This window comes from Gallus gallus, chromosome 35, assembly GCF_016699485.2.
Source record: "Gallus gallus isolate bGalGal1 chromosome 35, bGalGal1.mat.broiler.GRCg7b, whole genome shotgun sequence".
NCBI lineage: Eukaryota > Metazoa > Chordata > Aves > Galliformes > Phasianidae > Gallus > Gallus gallus.
This window is the reverse complement of record NC_052566.1, coordinates 48,810-70,869: the sequence shown is the minus strand read 5'-3', so window position 1 is coordinate 70,869 and position 22,060 is coordinate 48,810. Positions and strand designations below refer to the sequence as shown.

Genomic DNA, 22,060 nt, shown 5'->3' with positions numbered 1-22,060 from the left:
GCCCATGGGACCTCAATAGTGTCTCTTCGAAACCGGAGTAGGGACTCCATGTGACCTCAGTGTGCTCTCTATGGAGACGTTATGGGGACTGAATGGGATGTCTATGGAGTCTCTATGAGGTCTCTATGGGGACTCACTGTGGTCTGAGTGATGCCCGGCTCCAGGAGGCCGTGTGGCGGCGGCTCCGTCAGCGCTCTCTGTCCTTCCCCACAGGGCTGATGGCAGCCGTGACGTTGGACGAGTCCGGGGGCGGCCTCCAGACGCCCGGAGGAGGGCTCAGCCTCGTCTGCAAGGCCTCCGGGTTCTCCTTCAGCAGCCATGGCATGTTCTGGGTGCGACAGGCGCCCGGCAAGGGGCTGGAATATGTCGCTGAAATTACCAGTACTGGTAGTGAGACAGCATACGGGGCGGCGGTGGATGGCCGTGCCACCATCTCGAGGGACAACGGGCAGAGCACAGTGAGGCTGCAGCTGAACAACCTCAGGGCTGAGGACACCGGCATCTACTACTGCGCCAAAAGCAGTTATGAGTGTGCTTACAGTTGTTGGGGTTATAGTGGTGCTCGCACAGACCTCACAGGGACATGAGTTCATCTGTATGTGTGGAGGTTCCCCATGGTGTGCAGAGCTCTGTGATGGGGACAAAGAATTTTTGTCCCTAACGAGGCTGATTCCATTGCCATCACCTCTGTTGTTTCCATATCTATATCCATATCCATATCCACATCCATCCCCGTGCCCATGTCCATATCCATATGCGCATCCATAACCATGACCAGGACCATCTGCATCACCATAGCCGTATCCATACCCACATCCATCCCCATCACACTTTCTGTCATTTCTGGGATCGCTTCCATCACTGTGTTTTCACCGCTGCGGATTTGGGCTGAGTTCTGTGCATTCTGGGCTCGGCTCCATCCCTCGGGCTCTGATCTCCCAACCTGGGCGGTCGGTGACCCCACTCAGTGCAGAGGCGACGTCGATCTCATCAGCATTACATCCACTGTCATCATTTTTCGCACAGAAGTAGGTGGCGGTGTCCTCAGCAGTGATGTTGATCAGCTCCAACTTCAGCGTGCTCTGCCCATCATCCCTTGAGATGGTGGCACGGCCCTTCACCGCCGGCGCATAGTACATGTAACTACTGCCACTGTAGATACCTGCAAGCCACTCCAGCCCCTTGCCGGGCGCCTGGCGCACCCAGTGCATGCCATAACTGCTGAAGGTGAACCCGGAGGCCTTGCAGACGAGGCTGAGCGCTCCTCCGGGCGTCTGGAGGCCGCCCCCGGACTCGTCCAACGTCACGGCCGCCATCAGCCCTGTGGGGAAGGACAGAGAGCGCTGACGGAGCCGCCGCCACACGGCCTCGCGGAGCCGGGCCTCACTCAGACCCCACAGAGTGCGCATAGAGACCTTATAGACATCCCATTGAGACCCCATAGAGAAGCCATTGAGACTCCATCCAGACCCCATTCAGTCCCTGTAATCTCTCCATAGACAGCACACCGAGATCTCATGGTGTCCCCACTCCGTTTTCCTATAGACACTATTGAGACCCCATGGAGATTCAGTAGTGACCTCGTAGAGACCCCATAGAGATCCCATACAGACCCCATGGAGATCCCTAAGAGACCCCATTGAGATCCCACAGAGACTCCACAGAGATATTAAAGTGATGGTGGTGGGAGATGGATACAGCGATGCAGATGGTCATGGTCATGAGTATGAATATGGGTACGGACGTGGGTATGGGTTTGGGTATGGATATGGATATGGTTATGGGTATGGGTATGGTAATGGTGCTGATTATGGCGACAGAGCCCGTGTCTGAGCCTTGGCTTCATCGGGTCCTCACTGAGGTGTGTTTGAGGTCTCCATTGGTCATCAGGAGGGTTTTTGCGGGATCTGAACGGGATCTCTATGGGAACTCTGTGGTTTCCCCGTGATGGGCCCATGAGGTCTGTTTGGCATCTCTATGAGGGCTTAGTAGGGTCTCAATGGGATATATATGAGGTCTCTATGGGGTGTCTATGGGATCTCAACGGGTCTCAATGAGGTCTGAGTGTGGCCCGGCTCCACGAGGCCGTGTGGCGGTGGCTCCGTCAGCGCTCTCTGTCCTTCCCCACAGGGCTGATGGCGGCCGTGACGTTGGACGAGTCCGGGGGCGGCCTCCAGACGCCCGGAGGAGCGCTCAGTCTCGTCTGCAAGGCCTCCGGGTTCTCCTTCAGTGACCGTGGCATGCACTGGGTGCGACAGGCGCCCGGCAAGGGGCTGGAGTGGGTCGCGGGTATTTACAGCAGTGGTAGTAGCACATACTACGGGGCGGCGGTGAAGGGCCGTGCCACCATCTCGAGGGACAACGGGCAGAGCACAGTGAGGCTGCAGCTGAACAACCTCAGGGCTGAGGACACCGCCACCTACTACTGCGCCAAAAATGCTGATGCTGGTGGTTGGCATGCTGATGATATTGATGTCACTCTTGGATTCATGGGGTCACCGACAGCCCAGATCGACAGATCAGAGCCCAAGGGACGGAGCTGAGCCCAAAATGTCCAGAACTCAGCCCAAATCTCAATGAAGTTCCGAAGGGTTCCCTACGAGGTCTCTATGAAACCTCAGGGAACTCGCTACGGTGTCCCTACGGGGTTTCAGTGCAGCCTTGCTGACATGGACACCGGCATAGGCAGCACCAGAAGTACTACAACAATTATCACCATCCTTGGCGCAGTAGTAGATGCCGGTGTCCTCAGCCCTGAGGTTGTTCAGCTGCAGCCTCACTGTGCTCTGCCCGTTGTCCCTCGAGATGGTGGCACGGCCCTTCACCGCTGCCCCATACCATGTGACGCCACCACCAGCATCAATACCTGCAACGTATTCCAGCCCCTTTCCAGGCGTCTGGCGCACCCAGTGCATGATGTAACCGCCGATAGAGAACCCGGAGGCCTTGCAGACGAGGCTGAGCCCTCCTCCGGGCGTCTGGAGGCCGCCCCCGGACTCGTCCAACGTCACGGCCGCCATCAGCCCTGTGGGGAAGGACAGAGAGCGCTGACGGAGCCACCGCCACACGGCCTCGTGGAGCTGGGCCTCACTCAGACCCCATAGAGTATGCCTAGAGACCTTGTAGACATCCCATGGAGGCCCCATAGGGAAGCCGTTGAGACTCCATCGAGACCCCATTCAGTCCCCATCATGTCTCCATAGAGAGCACACTGAGATCACACAGAGTCCCCACTCCAATTTCATAGAGACACTATTGAGACCCCATGGCCACTCAGTAGACATCCCATAGAGACCCATCGAGACCCCATAGGGGCTTCACTGAGATCTCAGAAGTGATGATGGTGGTGGAAGATGAATACAGTGATGCAGATGGTCATGGTTATGGGTATGGATATGGGGATGGGTGTGGATATGGTCATGGTTATGGTTATGGATATGGGGATGGGTGTGGATATGGATATGGGGATGGATATGGGGATGGGGATGTGGATGACAGTGGTGCTGATGGTGGTGACAGAGCCCGTGTGTGGGCCTCGGCCTCAATAGGGCCGCAATGGGGTCTCAGTGGGATATCTGAGAGGTCTTCAGAGGGTCTCTATGAGTCTGAAAAGGTCTCCATGGGCTCTCTGGGGGTCTCTGGGGATTTTATGAGGCCCGGCTCCGCGAGGCCGTGTGGCGGCGGCTCCGTCAGCGCTCTCTGTCCTTCCCCACAGGGCTGATGGCGGCCGTGACGTTGGACGAGTCCGGGGGCGGCCTCCAGACGCCCGGAGGAGCGCTCAGCCTCGTCTGCAAGGCCTCCGGGTTCACCTTCAGTGACCGTGGCATGGGTTGGGTGCGACAGGTGCCCGGCAAGGGGCTGGAATACGTCGCGAGTATTAGCAGTGGTAGTGGTAGTAGCACAGGATACGGGGCAGTGGTGAAGGGCCGTGCCACCATCTCGAGGGACAACGGGCAGAGCACAGTGAGGCTGCAGCTGAACAACCTCAGGGCTGAGGACACCGGCACCTACTACTGCGCCAGAAGTCACAACAGGAATGGCATCGATCACCCTGCTCGGATCTATGGCTCTGCCGCCGTCCTGGCCTCACCCAGAGACCAAAGTTACCCAAGAAAGGCCTTTGTGGTGAACTGAGACACCCATTGCACTGAAGGAGCCCAGAAGTGTTGAACTGATCCTCTGCTGGAAGCACTGAGCTGAGAATGTAGAGAGCTGAGCTCCCATTTCATCGCCTGCACCCAAATGGAATGAGCGGAGCTCAGCCTGCTCCAAACTGACTCCAAATTCACTGTGCTCCGTCTGAAGGGAATGAACTGACTCCAAAACTCAGAGCTGTGGAACTCGGATGAAATCTGCTGATCCAAGCCCAGAATTAACCGATATCTCCAAAGCCCAAAATGTCACCACTGTGGGGTCACGACTCCCCCAGAGAACCCAAAACACCCCGAGATCGGGAGGGAGGGAAAGAAGGCCATGAACCCAACGGCGTGCTTTCCTTTGGGGCCAAAGAGTCAAGAAACGGGAAACTGTGCCCAGCAGTGGGGCAGAAGTGCTGAGTTCTCCGCTCCGTGACACCGGGCCCAATTGGGGCCTTCGGGTGACAGCAGAGCCGCCAACTGCTGTGCAGTGTGGTGGTGGTGGTGATGGTGATGGTGATGGTGATGGTGATGGTCATGGTCATGGTCATGGTTATGGTCATGGTTATGGTGATGGTCATGGTAATGGTGATGGTTATGGTCATGGTGATGGTCATGGTCATGGTCATGGTCATGGTGATGGTCATGGTTATTGTCATGGTGATGGTGATGGTCATGGTCATGGTGATGGTCATGGTCATGGTGGTGGTCATGGTGATGGTGATGGTGATGGTCATGGTGATGGTGATGGTCATGGTGATGGTCATGGTCATGGTCATGGTGATGGTCATGGTGATGGTGATGGTCATGGTGATGGTCATGGTGATGGTCATGGTCATGGTGATGGTCATGGTCCTGGTCATGGTCATGGTCATGGTTATTTGTCATGGTTATGGTCATGGTAATGGTGATGGTTATGGTCATGGTGATGGTTATGGTCATGGTAATGGTGATGGTTATGGTCATGGTGATGGTGATGGTCATGGTCATGGTCATGGTGATGGTCATGGTTATTGTCATGGTTATGGTGATGGTGATGGTCATGGTGATGGTGATGGTCATGGTCATGGTCATGGTCATGGTTATGGTCATGGTGATGGTCATGGTCCCGGTCGTGGTTATGGTTATGGTTGTGGTGATGGCTCTGCAGGCCTTGCAGAGCAGCCCCAGTTCACGCAGTCCCACTTTGGAAGCGCTCAGATCACAGCAGGCCGTGGTCGTGGTCCTGTGGGGTTGGCCCAGGAGGAGGCCAAGGAGGATTCGGCCTCCGGCACTGAGAATCCCAGAAGCGCTGTGGGGAATCCCAACCCCAAAGGGGCTCCGGGGACGGAGCCCATTTTGGGGGCAGGAGAATGGGCGTGTGTGAGGGCCGTGCTGGGCTCTGGGTGGGAACAGGAGAGACCACAGGCAATGGTGGTGTCACCTGCAGCGGGAGCAGCAGAACCAGCTGCACACAGAGGCGGTCAGAACCGTGTGACGTCGCACTGACATGGCTCCAGATGCCCAGAAGAGGGCTCAGCCTCATCTGCAAGGCCTCCGGGTTCACCTTCAGCAGCTTCCACATGTTCTGGGTGCGACAGGAGCCCGGCAAAGGGCTGGAGTGGGTCGCGGGTATTGATGATGGTGGTAGTTACACAGGATATGGGGCGGCGGTGAAGGGCCGTGCCACCATCTCGAGGGACAACGGGCAGAGCACAGTGAGGCTGCAGCTGAACAACCTCAGGGCTGAGGACACCGGCACCTACTACTGCGCCAGAGATTATGGCAGTGGTTGTGCTGGTGGTAATGATGCTTACGGTATCGACGTCGCTCCTGGATTGAGTGGAGCCCACGGCCCGCATGGAGAGATCGGAGCCCCGTGGGTGGGGATGAGCTCAGAGTGCACAGAACTCAGCCCGAATGCACAGCCGTGAGCACACGGTGATGGAAGGGATCATGGGAATGTCAGGAAAGGTTGGGATGGATGTGGGTATGGATAGGGATATGGTGATGAGGATGGTCATGGTCATGGTTATGGGTATGGATGTGGATATAAATATGGGTATGGATATGGGTATGGATAGGGATATGGTGATGCGGATGGTCATGGTCATGGTTATGGGTATGGGTATGGACATGGATATAAATATGGGTATGGATATGGGTATGGATACGGATACGGATATGGATATGGGTATGGATACAGATATGGATATGGGTATGGATAAAGATATAAATATGGGTATGAATACAGATATAAATATGGATATGGGTATGGATATGGATACGGGTATGGGTATGGAAACAGATATAAATATGGGTATGGATATGGATATGGATACGGGTATGGATACGGATATAAATATGGGTATGGATATGGATATGGATACAGATATGGATATGGATATGGATACGGATATGGGTATGGGTATGGATAGAGGTATAAATATGGGTATGGATATGGATATGGGTATGGGTATGGGTATGGGAATGGGTATGGATAGAGGTATAAATATGGGTATGGATATGGATATGGGTATAGAAACAGATATAAATATGGGTATGTATATGGATATGGGTATGGATATGGATAGAGGTATAAATATGGGTATGGATATGGATATGGATATGGATATGGGTATGGGTATGGATACAGATATAAATATGGGTATGGGTATGGATATGTATATAAATATGGGTATGGATATGGATACGGATATGGATATGGGTATGGATAGAGGTATAAATATGGGTATGGATATGGCTATGGATATGGGTATGGGTATGGATATGGATACGGATATGGATATGGGTATGGATAGAGGTATAAATATGGGTATGGATATGGCTATGGATATGGGTATGGGTATGGATATGGATATGGATATAAATATGGGTATGGATATGGGTATGGGTATGGATATGGGTATGGGTATGGAGAGAGGTATAAATATGGGTATGGATATGGGTATGGGTATGGATACAGATATAAATATGGGTATGGATATGGGTATGGGTATGGATAGAGGTAGAAATTTGGGTATGGGTATGGAAATGGTGATGGAGATGGTAATGGAATCAGCCTCGTTAGGGACAAAACTTCATTGCCTCCATCACAAAGCTCTGCATCCCGGGGGGAACCATCCCAGATGCAGATGAATTCGTGTCCCCGTGCCGTCCGTGTGACCAGGACCAGCATAACAAGAACCACTACTACTACAACCACTGTAAGCACCCTTGGCGCAGTAGTAGATGGCGGTGTCCTCAGCCCTGAGGTTGTTCAGTTGCAGCCTCACTGTGCTCTGCCCGTCGTCCCTCGAGATGGTGGCACGGCCCTTCACCGCCGCCCCGTAGAGTGTGAAACTACCATCATCATCAATACCAGCGACCCATTCCAGCCCTTTGCCGGGCGCCTGTCGCACCCACTGCATGCAGTAACTGCTGAAGGTGAACCCGGAGGCCTTGCAGACGAGGCTGAGCCCTCCTCCGGGCTTCTGGAGGGATCTCATGAGAAAAGAACCGGCCCTGATCCCCTCCATCCCCGGCTTCCCCACAACCAGGCCATGCGCCTCCTTGCTTGCCCAGTTGCCCACCCCTCCGGGTGGGCTCTGACCTCTTTGAGTCTCTTCAGGGTCTCTACGGGGTCTCAACGGGTTCTCAGTGGGGTCTCTAAGAGGTTTCGAACGAATCTCACTGTGGTCTCTATGGGATCGGTAATGTCTCGAAGGGAACTCAATGCAACCTCTATGAGATCTCTGTGGGGTCTCAGTGAGGTCTCTGTGGGATCTCTATGGGGTCTCTACAGGGTCTTCATGGCGTTTCAATGCCTCTGTTGGTCTCTATGACCTCTCAGCGGGGTCTCAGTGGGGTCTCTAAGAGGTTTCGACCGAATCTCATTGTGGTCTCTATGGGATCGGTAATGTCTCGAAGGGAACTCAATGCAACCTCTATGAGATCTCTGTGGGGTCTCAGTGAGGTCTCTGTGGGATCTCTATGGGGTCTCTACAGGGTCTTCATGGCGTTTCAATGCCTCCGTTGGTCTCTATGACCTCTCAGCGGGGTCTCAGTGGGGGCTCAGTGGGGTCTCTAAGAGGTTTCGACCGAATCTCACTGTGGTCTCTATGGGATCGGTGATGTCTCGAAGGGAACTCAATTCAGTCTCTATGAGATCTCTTTGGGGTCTCAGTGAGGCATCTATGGGATCTCTATGGGGTCTCTACAGGGTCTTCATGGCGTTTCAATGCCTCCGTTGGTCTCTATGACCTCTCAGCGGGGTCTCAGTGGGGTCTCTAAGAGGTTTCGACCGAATCTCACTGTGGTCTCTATGGGATCGGTGATGTCTCTGAGGGAACTCAATGCAATCTCTATGAGATCTCTGTGGGGTCTCAGTGGGGTCTCTAAGAGGTTTCGACCGAATCTCATTGGGGTCTCTATGGGATCGGTGATGTCTCGAAGGGAACTCAATGCAATCTCTATGAGATCTCTGTGGAGTCTCAGTGAGGCATCTATGGGATCTCTATGGGGTCTCTACAGGGTCTTCATGGCGTTTCAATGTCTCCGTTGGTCTCTATGACATCTCAGCGGGGTCTCAGTGGGGGCTCAGTGGGGTCTCTAAGAGGTTTCGACCGAATCTCATTGTGGTGTCTATGGGATCGGTGATGTCTCGAAGGGAACTCAATGCAATCTCTATGAGATCTCTGTGGGGTCTCAGTGGGGTCTCTAAGAGGTTTCGACCGAATCTCACTGTGGTCTCTATGGGATCGGTGATGTCTCGAAGGGAACTCAATGCAACCTCTATGAGATCTCTGTGGGGTCTCAGTGAGGCATCTATGGGATCTCTATGGGGTCTCTACAGGGTCTTCATGGCATTTCAATGCCTCCGTTGGTCTCTATGACATCTCAGCGGGGTCTCAGCGGGGGCTCAGTGGGGTCTCTAAGAGGTTTCGACCGAATCTCATTGTGGTGTCTATGGGATCGGTGATGTCTCGAAGGGAACTCAATGCAATCTCTATGAGATCTCTGTGGAGTCTCAGTGAGGCATCTATGGGATCTCTATGGGGTCTCTACAGGGTCTTCATGGCGTTTCAATGCCTCCGTTGGTCTCTATGACCTCTCAGCGGGGTCTCAGTGGGGGCTCAGTGGGATTTCTAAGAGGTTTCGACCAAATCTCATTGTGGTCTCTATGGAATCGGTGATGTCTCTGAGGGAACTCAATGCAATCTCTATGAGATCTCTGTGGAGTCTCAGTGAGGCATCTATGGGATCTCTATGGGGTCTCTACAGGGTCTTCATGGCGTTTCAACGCCTCCGTTGGTCTCTATGACATCTCAGCGGGGTCTCAATGGGTTCTCAGTGGGGTCTCTAAGAGGTTTCGACCGAATCTCATTGTGGTGTCTATGGGATCGGTGATGTCTCTGAGGGAACTCAATGCAATCTCTATGAGATCTCTGTGGAGTCTCAGTGAGGCATCTATGGGATCTCTATGGGGTCTCTACAGGGTCTTCATGGCGTTTCAACGTCTCCGTTGGTCTCTATGACCTCTCAACGGGGTCTCAGTGGGGTCTCTAAGAGGTTTCGACCGAATCTCATTGTGGTCTCTATGGGATCGGTGATGTCTCGAAGGGAACTCAATGCAATCTCTATGAGATCTCTGTGGAGTCTCAGTGAGGCATCTATGGGATCTCTATGGGGTCTCTACAGGGTCTTCATGGCGTTTCAACGCCTCCGTTGGTCTCTATGACATCTCAGCGGGGTCTCAGTGGGGTCTCTAAGAGGTTTCGACCGAATCTCATTGTGGTGTCTATGGGATCGGTGATGTCTCTGAGGGAACTCAATGCAACCTCTATGAGATCTCTGTGGAGTCTCAGTGAGGCATCTATGGGATCCCTATGGGGTCTCTACAGGGTCTTCATGGCGTTTCAATGCCTCTGTTGGTCTCTATGACCTCTCAGCGGGGTCTCAGCGGGGGCTCAGTGGGGTCTCTAAGAGGTTTCGACCGAATCTCATTGTGGTCTCTATGGGATCGGTGATGTCTCTGAGGGAACTCAATGCAACCTCTATGAGATCTCTGTGGGGTCTCAGTGAGGCATCTATGGGATCTCTATGGGATCTCTACAGGGTCTTCATGGCGTTTCAATGCCTCCGTCGGTCTCTATGACATCTCAGCGGGGTCTCAATGGGTTCTCAGTGGGGTCTCTAAGAGGTTTCGACCAAATCTCATTGTGGTCTCTATGGAATCGGTGATGTCTCGAAGGGAACTCAATGCAATCTCTATGAGATCTCTGTGGGGTCTCAGTGAGGTCTCTGTGGGATGTCTATGGGGTCTCTACAGGGTCTTCATGGCGTTTCAGTGCCTCCGTTGGTCTCTATGACCTCTCAGCGGGGTCTCAGCGGGGGCTCAGTGGGGTCTCTAAGAGGTTTCGACCGAATCTCATTGTGGTCTCTATGGGATCGGTGATGTCTCGAAGGGAACTCAATGCAATCTCTATGAGATCTCTGTGGAGTCTCAGTGAGGCATCTATGGGATCTCTATGGGGTCTCTACAGGGTCTTCATGGCATTTCAATGCCTCCGTTGGTCTCTATGACATCTCAGCGGGGTCTCAGTGGGGGCTCAGTGGGGTCTCTAAGAGGTTTCGACCGAATCTCATTGTGGTGTCTATGGGATCGGTGATGTCTCGAAGGGAACTCAATGCAATCTCTATGAGATCTCTGTGGGGTCTCAGTGAGGTCTCTGTGGGATCTCTATGGGGTCTCTACAGGGTCTTCATGGCGTTTCAATGCCTCCGTTGGTCTCTATGACCTCTCAGCGGGGTCTCAGTGGGGGCTCAGTGGGGTCTCTAAGAGGTTTCGACCGAATCTCATTGTGGTCTCTATGGGATCGGTGATGTCTCTGAGGGAACTCAATGCAACCTCTATGAGATCTCTGTGGGGTCTCAGTGAGGCATCTATGGGATCTCTATGGGATCTCTACAGGGTCTTCATGGCGTTTCAATGCCTCCGTTGGTCTCTATGACATCTCAGCGGGGTCTCAATGGGTTCTCAGTGGGGTCTCTAAGAGGTTTCGACCGAATCTCATTGTGGTGTCTATGGGATCGGTGATGTCTCGAAGGGAACTCAATGCAATCTCTATGAGATCTCTGTGGAGTCTCAGTGAGGCATCTATGGGATCTCTATGGGGTCTCTACAGGGTCTTCATGGCATTTCAATGCCTCCGTTGGTCTCTATGACCTCTCAGCGGGGTCTCAGTGGGGGCTCAGTGGGGTCTCTAAGAGGTTTCGACCGAATCTCACTGTGGTCTCTATGGGATCGGTGATGTCTCTGAGGGAACTCAATGCAATCTCTATGAGATCTCTGTGGGGTCTCAGTGAGGCATCTATGGGATCTCTATGGGGTCTCTACAGGGTCTTCATGGCATTTCAATGCCTCCGTTGGTCTCTATGACATCTCTGTGGGGTCTCAGTGGGGGCTCAGTGGGATTTCTAAGAGGTTTCGACCGAATCTCATTGTCGTCTCTATGGGATCGGTGATGTCTCTGAGGGAACTCAATGCAATCTCTATGAGATCTCTGTGGAGTCTCAGTGAGGCATCTATGGGATCTCTATGGGGTCTCTACAGGGTCTTCATGGCGTTTCAATGCCTCTGTTGGTCTCTATGACATCTCAGTGGGGTCTCAGTGGGGCCCGGCTCCATGAGGCCATGTCGCGGCGGCTCCGTCAGCGCTCTCTGTCCTTCCCCACAGGGCTGATGGCGGCCGTGACGTTGGACGAGTCCGGGGGCGGCCTCCAGACGCCCGGAGGAGCGCTCAGCCTCGTCTGCAAGGCCTCCGGGTTCACCTTCAGCAGTTACAGCATGGGTTGGGTGCGACAGGCGCCCGGCAAAGGGCTGGAATGGGTCGCTGGTATTGATGATGATGGTAGTTTCACAGCATACGGGTCGGCGGTGAAGGGCCGTGCCACCATCTCGAGGGACAACGGGCAGAGCACAGTGAGGCTGCAGCTGAACAACCTCAGGGCTGAGGACACCGGCACCTACTACTGCGCCAAAAGTGCTGGTGGTAGTTGGAGTGCTGCTGTTCCACGTGCGGAACACGTCCCCCCCCACATGGGGACACGAACTCATCTGCATCTGGGAAGGTTCCCCCCGGGATGCAGAGCTCTGTGATGGGGGCAGTGAAGTTTTGTCCCTAACAGCACTGTCTACATTAGCATCGCCATCACCATTTCCATACCTATCGCCATATTTATACCTCTATCCATATCCATGTCCATACCCGTAACCATGACCATGACCATCCGCATCACCATATCCATATCCATATCCATACCCATATCCATATCCATACCCATATCCATACCCATACCCATATCCATATCCATATCCATATCCATATCCATATCCATATCCATATCCATGTCCATATCCATATCCATATCCATATCCATGTCCATATCCATATCCATGACCATGACCATCCGCATCACCATATCCATACCCATATCCATACCCATATCCATATCCATATCCCTATCCATAACCATGACCATGACCATCCGCATCACCATATCCATATCCATACCCATATCCATACCCATATCCATACCCATATCCATACCCATATCCATACCCATATCCATACCCATATCCATACCCATATCCATATCCATACCCATATCCATATCCATATCCATATCCCTATCCATAACCATGACCATGACCATCCGCATCACCATATCCATATCCATACCCATATCCATACCCATATCCATATCCATATCCATAACCATGACCATGACCATCCGCATCACCATATCCCTATCCATACCCACATCCATCCCAACCTTTCCTGACATTCCCATGATCCCTTCCATCACCGTGTGCTCACGGCTGTGCATTTGGACTGAGCTCTGTGCACTCTGAGCTCATCCCCACCCCTCGGGCTCCGATCTCTCCATGCGGGCCGTGGGTGAGACCACCAAATCCAGGACTGACCCCGATATATTCAGCACAACCACCACAACTACCACCATAAGCACTTTTGGCGCAGTAGTAGGTGGCGGTGTCCTCAGCCCTGAGGTTGTTCAGCTGCAGCCTCACTGTGCTCTGCCCGTTGTCCCTCGAGATGGTGGCACGGCCCTTCACCGCCGCCCCATACTCTGTGCCACCACCATCCTTGCTAATGCAGGTGACAAAGTGGTGCCCCCTGCTGGTCACCGCTCGCACCCACACCATGGGATAACTGCTGGCGGTGCCGCTGGAGGCCGTGCACACGAAGCTGAGCCCTCCTCAGCGTGTCTGGAGGGGTCTCTCTTATGAACCGGGCCTGAAGACCACCCATAGGACGCACATGCTGTGATGGTCACGTGTAGGAATGCTGCCCCGCACCAACAGGGTGTTCTTATGGGGTCTGCGTGTCTGAGAAGAGGCACAACCCGCTCCACAGCTCGCTGCAGGGGTGGTGGCATCCCCTGCTGACCCCACGCAGCTGCACTGGCTGCGAAAGAGCACGAAAATAGGATGGAAAGGGGAGAAAAATAAAACATCGACTGAAAGGGGCCAAAGAGAGCATCGGCCGCAGCTGCTCCATCTGCTGGCACGGCGCGGGGTTCGGACACGACCGAAAGGACTCGTGGTTTCCTGCCCCGAAATAGCTCTGATGTGGGGACAGCTGGAGGTGTTCTGCAGCTGGGCTGTGGTCGCAGCGGGGTGGGGGTGAGAGAGGAGCCCGGCAGGGGAAAGGAGAGCATTGTGGGGATGAACAGCGCTGGGAGGGACGCAGCTTATGGGGCGGCGGTGAAGGGCCGTGCCACCATCTCGAGGGACAACGGGCAGAGCACAGTGAGGCTGCAGCTGAACAACCGTGACCATAAGTATGACCATGGCACTCTGCCTCCAATGGTCATAACCCCATAACCCCATAACCATGACCACGCCACTCTGCCTCCAATAACCCCATAACCCCATGACCATAACCATAACCATAATAACCCCATGACCATAACCATGACAACGGCTCTCTGCATCCAATAACCCCATAACCCCGTGACCATAACCCCATGACCATAACCATGACCATGGCACTCTGCCTCCAATGGCCACAACCCCATAACCCCATAACCATGACCATGACCACAGCTCTCTGCCTCCAATAACCCCATAACCCCATGACCATAACCCCATGACCATAACCCCATGACCATAAACATGACCATGCCACTCTGCCTCCAATAACCCCATAACCATGACCATGGCACTCGGCATCCAATGGCCACAACCCCATAACCCCATAACCCCATAACCATGACCATGCCACTCTGCCTCCAATAACCCCATAACCCCATGACCATAACCATAACCATAATAACCCCATGACCATGACCATGACCACGGCTCTCTGCCTCCAATAACCCCATAACCCCATGACCATAACCCCATGACCATATCCCATGACCATAACCATGACCATGCCACTCTGCCTCCAATAACCCCATAACCCCATGACCATAACCCCATAACCATGACCATGACCATGTCACTCTGCCTCCAATAACCCCATAACCCCATGACCATAACCCCATAACCATGACCATGACCATGTCACTCTGCCTCCAATAACCCCATAACCCCATGACCATATCCCATGACCATATCCTATGACCATAACCATGACCATAACCCCATGACCATAACCCCATGACCATAACCCCATGACCATATCCCATGACCATAACCATGACCATAACCCCATGACCATAACCCCATGACCATATCCTATGACCATAACCATGACCATAACCCCATAACCATGACCATGCCACTCTGCCTCCAATAACCCCATAACCATGACCATAACCCCATGACCATAACCCCATGACCATATCCCATGACCATAACCATGACCATATCCCATGACCATATCCCATGACCATATCCCATGACCATAACCATGACCATGCCACTCTGCATCCAATAACCCCATAACCATAACCCCATAACCATGACCATGACTATGTCACTCTGCCTCCAATAACCCCATAACCCCATGACCATATCCCATGACCATAACCCCATGACCATAACCATGACCATGACCCCATGACCATAACCCCATGACCATAACCCCATGACCATATCCTATGACCATATCCCATGACCATGACCCCATTTTCCATAACCATGACCATGCCACTCTGCCTCCAATAACCGCATAACCATGACCATAACCCCATGACCATATCCCATGACCATGACCCCATGACCATAACCATGACCATAACCATGACCATAACCCCATAACCATGACCATGACCATGTCACTCTGCCTCCAATAACCCCATAACCCATGACCATAACCCCATGACCATAACCCTATGACCATAACCATGACCATGGCACTCTGCCTCCAATGGCCACAACCCCATAACCCCATAACCATGACCATGACCACGGCTCTCTGCCTCCAATAACCCCATAACCCCATGACCATAACCATAACCATAATAACCCCATGACCATAACCATGACCACGGCTCTCTGCATCCAATAACCCCATAACCCCGTGACCATAACCCCATGACCATAACCATGACCATGGCACTCTGCCTCCAATGGCCACAACCCCATAACCCCATAACCATGACCATGACCACAGCTCTCTGCCTCCAATAACCCCATAACCCCATGACCATAACCCCATGACCATAACCCCATGACCATAAACATGACCATGCCACTCTGCCTCCAATAACCCCATAACCATGACCATGGCACTCGGCATCCAATGGCCACAACCCCATAACCCCATAACCCCATAACCATGACCATGCCACTCTGCCTCCAATAACCCCATAACCCCATGACCATAACCATAACCATAATAACCCCATGACCATGACCATGACCACGGCTCTCTGCCTCCAATAACCCCATAACCCCATGACCATAACCCCATGACCATATCCCATGACCATAACCATGACCATGCCACTCTGCCTCCAATAACCCCATAACCCCATGACCATAACCCCATAACCATGACCATGACCATGTCACTCTGCCTCCAATAACCCCATAACCCCATGACCATAACCCCATAACCATGACCATGACCATGTCACTCTGCCTCCAATAACCCCATAACCCCATGACCATATCCCATGACCATATCCTATGACCATAACCATGACCATAACCCCATGACCATAACCCCATGACCATAACCCCATGACCATATCCCATGACCATAACCATGACCATAACCCCATGACCATAACCCCATGACCATATCCTATGACCATAACCATGACCATAACCCCATAACCATGACCATGCCACTCTGCCTCCAATAACCCCATAACCATGACCATAACCCCATGACCATAACCCCATGACCATATCCCATGACCATAACCATGACCATATCCCATGACCATATCCCATGACCATATCCCATGACCATAACCATGACCATGCCACTCTGCATCCAATAACCCCATAACCATAACCCCATAACCATGACCATGACTATGTCACTCTGCCTCCAATAACCCCATAACCCCATGACCATATCCCATGACCATAACCCCATGACCATAACCATGACCATGACCCCATGACCATAACCCCATGACCATAACCCCATGACCATATCCTATGACCATATCCCATGACCATGACCCCATTTTCCATAACCATGACCATGCCACTCTGCCTCCAATAACCCCATAACCATGACCATAACCCCATGACCATATCCCATGACCATGACCCCATGACCATAACCATGACCATAACCATGACCATAACCCCATAACCATGACCATGACCATGTCACTCTGCCTCCAATAACCCCATAACCCATGACCATAACCCCATGACCATAACCCTATGACCATAACCATGACCATGGCACTCTGCCTCCAATGGCCACAACCCCATAACCCCATAACCATGACCATGACCACGGCTCTCTGCCTCCAATAACCCCATAACCCCATGACCATAACCATAACCATAATAACCCCATGACCATAACCATGACCACGGCTCTCTGCCTCCAATAACCCCATAACCCCATGACCATAACCCCATGACCATAACCATGACCATGGCACTCTGCCTCCAATGGCCACAACCCCATAACCCCATAACCATGACCATGACCACGGCTCTCTGCCTCCAATAACCCCATAACCCCATGACCATAACCCCATGACCATGACCCCATAACCATGACCATGACCATTACCATGCCACTCTGCCTCCAATAACCCCATAACCATGACCATAACCCCATAACCATGGCCATGACCATGGCACTCTGCCTCCAATAACCCCATAACCCCATGACCATAACCATGACCATAACCCCATGACCATATCCCATGACCATATCCCATGACCATAACCATGACCATGCCACTCTGCCTCCAATAACCCCATAACCATGACCATAACCCCATAACCATGACCATGACCATGTCACTCTGCCTCCAATAACCCCATAACCCCATGACCATAACCCCATGACCATAACCCCATGACCATAACCATGACCATAACCCCATGACCATATCCTATGACCATATCCCATGACCATAACCATGACCATAACCCCATGACCATATCCCATGACCATATCCCATGACCATAACCATGACCATAACCCCATGACCATAACCCCATGACCATATCCTATGACCATAACCATGACCATAACCCCATGACCATAACCCCATGACCATATCCCATGACCATAACCATGACCATAACCCCATGACCATAACCCCATGACCATAACCCCATGACCATAACCCCATGACCATATCCTATGACCATATCCCATGACCATAACCATGACCATATCCCATGACCATATCCCATGACCATAACCATGACCATAACCCCATGACCATAACCCCATGACCATATCCCATGACCATAACCATGACCATAACCCCATAACCATGACCATGACCATGGCACTCTGCCTCCAATAACCCCATAACCCCATGACCATAACCCCATGACCATAACCATGACCATAACCCCATGACCATAACCATGACCGTAACCCCATGACCATATCCCATGACCATGACCCCATGACCATAACCCCATGACCATGACCCCATGACCATAACCATGACCATATCCCATGACCATATCCTATGACCATAACCATGACCATAACCCCATGACCATAACCCCATGACCATATCCTATGACCATATCCCATGACCATGACCCCATGACCATAACCATGACCATGCCACTCTGCCTCCAATAACCCCATAACCATGACCATAACCCCATGACCATAACCCCATGACCATATCCCATGTCCATAACCATGACCATAACCATGACCATAACCCCATAACCATGACCATGACCATGTCACTCTGCCTCCAATAACCCCATAACCATGACCATAACCCCCTGACCATATCCCATGACCATATCCCATGACCATAACCACGACCATAACCCCATGACCATATCCCATGACCATAACCCCATGACCACAACCCCACAACCACATCACTCCGCGCCACCGTACGGACCCCACACCCCCTCCATCCCACCCCCCGTCATTCCCCATCATCCACCACCACCACCCATCACACATCTCCTCCGCCCCACAAGCACAGTCGGCTTCCCCACTCCCTCCCGGCTGTGCCGCCCCACAGCGGGAAAGCAGCAGCAGCGAATCCGACCGCCGCTGAAAGGAAGGCCGAAAAAGGAGAGGAAAACGAAAGGAAAAGAAACAATTAAAACAATAAAAGGGACGTCACCCACGGGCTGCTCCACCTGTTGGCCGCCCGCGTCTTTCGGACCGCACCGAAATACCTCATTTCCTACCCAAAAATAACCCTCCCCCCCCCCTCCCCATCCCCCACGGGGCTGCTGGGTGGAAGCGCCGAAAAAGGCGTTTTTTCAGCCCAAAATAAAGCTGAGATCTCCTCTTTTTTTTTTTTTTTTTCCTTTTCTTTTATTTTTTTTCGGGTTTTTTGCACCCCGCTGACCCTTACGGTGCCCCCCCCCCCCCCCCCCCCCCCCTTTTATTTTGGGGGGGGGGGGGGTCCCAAAGGAGGGAATGGATGGATGGATGGATGGGGACGGCGGCGAAAATGGGGCAGGAAAGCGAAAGCGACGCCTCGAAGGCGCTCGGAGAGGTGGGGGACCCCAACCATGGGGGATGGGGGGGGGTCCCGGGTGAGTTGGGGGGGGTCTGGGTGAGATGGGGGGTCTGGGTGACCTAAGGGGGGGGTCTGGGTGACCTAAGGGGGGGGTCTGGGTGAGCTGGGGGGGTCTGGGTGATGAGGGGGGGGTCTGGGTGAGCTGGGGGGGTCTGGGTGATGTGGGGGGGTCTGGGTGAGGTGGGGGGGGGTGGGTGAGCTGCGGGGGGTCTGGGTGATGTGGGGGGGTCTGGGTGACGTGGGGGGGTCTGGGTGACCTTGGGGGGGGTCTGGGTGAGCTGGGGGGGTCTGGGTGAACTGGGGGGGTCTGGGTGAGCTGGGGGGGTCTGGGTGATGTGGGGGGGGGTCTGGGTGATCTGGGGGGGGGTCTGGGTGAGCTGGGGGGGGTCTGGGTGAGCTGGGGGGGTCTGGGTGATGAGGGGGGGGTCTGGGTGAGCTGGGGGGGGTCTGGGTGATGTGGGGGGGTATGGGTGAAGTGGGGGGGTCTGGGTGACGTGGGGGGGTCTGGGTGAGCTGGGGGGGGTCTGGGTGATGTGGGGGGGTCTGGGTGACCTAAGGGGGGGGTCTGGGTGACCTTGGGGGGGGTATGGGTGATCTGGGGGGGGGGTCTGGGTGATGTGGGGGGGGTCTGGGTGATGTGGGGGGGTATGGGTGATGTGGGGGGGGGTCTGGGTGATGTGGGGGGGGCTGGGTGATCTGGGGGGGGTCTGGGTGAGCTGGGGGGGGTCTGGGTGATGTGAGGGGGTCTGGGTGAGCTGGGGGGGTCTGGGTGATGTGGGGGGGTCTGGGTGATCTGGGGGGGGTCTGGGTGAGGTGGGGGGGTTTGGGTGAGCTGGGGGGGTCTGGGTGATGTAGGGGGGGTCTGGGTGATGTAGGGGGGGTCTGGGTGACCTAAGGGGGGGGGTGTGGGTGAGCTGGGGGGGGTCTGGGTGATGTGGGGGGGTATGGGTGAAGTGGGGGGGTCTGGGTGACGTGGGGGGGTCTGGGTGAGCTGGGGGGGGTCTGGGTGATGTGGGGGGGTCTGGGTGATGTGGGGGGGTCTGGGTGAGGTGGGGGGGTCTGAGTGATGTGGGGGGTTTGGGTGAGCTGGGGGGGTCTGGGTGATGTAGGGGGGGTCTGGGTGACCTAAGGGGGGGAGGTCTGGGTGATGTGGGGGGGTCTGGGTGAGATGGGGGGGTCTGGGTGATGTGGGGGGGGGGTCTGGGTGATCTGGGGGGGTCTGGGTGATGAGGGGGGGGTCTGGGTGATCTGGGGGGGGGTCTGGGTGAGGTGGGGGGGTCTGGGTGACCTAAGGGGGGGGTCTGGGTGATGTGGGGGGGTCTGGGTGACGTGGGGGGGTCTGAGTGAGCTGGGGGGGGTCTGGGTGATGAGGGGGGGGTCTGGGTGAGCTGGGGGGGTCTGGGTGATCTGGGGGGGGGGTCTGGGTGAGCTGGGGGGGGTCTGGGTGATGTGAGGGGGGGTCTGGGTGATATGGGGGGGGTCTGGGTGAGGTGGGGGGGTCTGGGTGACCTAAGGGGGGGGGTCTGGGTGATCTGGGGGGGTCTGGGTGAGCTGGGAGGGTCTGGGTGATCTGGGGGGGGTCTGGGTGATGTGGGGGTGTCTGGGTGATGTGGGGGGGTCTGGGTGAGCTGGGGGGGTCTGGGTGACGTGGGTGGGGGGTCTGGGTGATGTGGGGGGGTGGGGGTGTGAACGGGGGGGTCTGGGTGATATGGGGGGGTCTGGGTGATCTGGGGGGGGGGTCTGGGTGAGCTGGGGGGTCTGGGTGACGTGGGGGGGGGTCTGGGTGATCTGGGGGGGTCTGGGTGATCTGGGGGGGGGGGGTCTGGGTGAGCTGGGGGGGGGTCTGGGTGAGCTGGGGGGGTCTGGGTGACGTGGGGGGGTCTGGGTGACCATGGGGGGGTCTGGGTGATGTGAGGGGGGTCTGGGTGAGCTGGGGGGGTCTGGGTGAGCTGGGGGGGGTTTGGGTGAGCTGGGGGGGTCTGGGTGATGTGGGGGGGTCTGGGTGAGGTGGGGGGGGTCTGGGTGACGTGGGGGGGGTCTGGGTGATCTGGGGAGGGTCTGGGTGATCTGGGGGGGGTCTGGGTGACCTAAGGGGGGGGTCTGGGTGATATGGGGGGGTCTGGGTGACCTAAGGGGGGGGGGTCTGGGTGATCTGGGGGGGGGTCTGGGTGATGTAGGGGGGTCTGGGTGATGTGGGGGGGTCTGGGTGAGGTGGGGGGGGGTGGGTGAGCTGGGGGGGGTCTGGGTGATATGGGGGGGTCTGGGTGATCTGGGGGGGGTCTGGGTGACGTGGGGGGGGTCTGGGTGATGTGGGGGGGTCTGGGTGACCTAAGGGGGGGGTCTGGGTGACCTTGGGGGGGGTATGGGTGATCTGGGGGGGGGGTCTGGGTGATGTGGGGGGGGTCTGGGTGACCTGGGGGGGTCTGGGTGTCGTGGGGGGGTCTGGGTGATGTGGGGGGGGTCCGGGTGACGTTGGGGGGCGCATACGAAGGGCATGAAGGCAACGCAACCTCTGAGTAGGTGGGAATGATAACCCCCCCCCCCCCCAACATCACCCCAAAAGAGGGCCAGAAGGGGCAGGAAAACACCCCCAGGTTCCCCCTCGTGGGGATGGGGGGGGTTTGGGGGGGCCCCTGCCGTCCCCACCCGGTGAGGAAGAGAAGGAAAATGGGGTGAAAATGGGGGGGGGAAAGGGGGGCTGAGAAGGCAAAAAGAGGCTGCGATCGGAGCGCAGCCGAAGCGGTTTT

At 54.8% G+C, this 22,060-nt stretch overlaps 6 gene segments (V, D, J or C); 4 read left to right on the top strand and 2 right to left on the bottom strand.

The window, feature by feature from the left end:
- The first annotated feature begins 188 nt into the window (after positions 1 to 188).
- Positions 189 to 587, top strand: LOC121108133. The segment is given in 1 exon segment: positions 189 to 587. A coding segment is annotated over 1 exon segment (369 nt).
- Positions 588 to 869: 282 nt separating this feature from the next.
- Positions 870 to 1,322, bottom strand: LOC107049429. The segment is given in 1 exon segment: positions 870 to 1,322. A coding segment is annotated over 1 exon segment (447 nt).
- A 793-nt stretch (positions 1,323 to 2,115) lies between these two features.
- LOC121108126 lies at positions 2,116 to 2,558 on the top strand. The segment is given in 1 exon segment: positions 2,116 to 2,558. A coding segment is annotated over 1 exon segment (408 nt).
- Positions 2,559 to 3,675: 1,117 nt separating this feature from the next.
- LOC112531091 lies at positions 3,676 to 4,134 on the top strand. The segment is given in 1 exon segment: positions 3,676 to 4,134. A coding segment is annotated over 1 exon segment (414 nt).
- A 3,094-nt stretch (positions 4,135 to 7,228) lies between these two features.
- LOC121108125 lies at positions 7,229 to 7,654 on the bottom strand. The segment is given in 1 exon segment: positions 7,229 to 7,654. A coding segment is annotated over 1 exon segment (426 nt).
- Positions 7,655 to 11,796: 4,142 nt separating this feature from the next.
- LOC112531092 lies at positions 11,797 to 12,291 on the top strand. The segment is given in 1 exon segment: positions 11,797 to 12,291. A coding segment is annotated over 1 exon segment (465 nt).
- Positions 12,292 to 22,060: the final 9,769 nt, after the last annotated feature.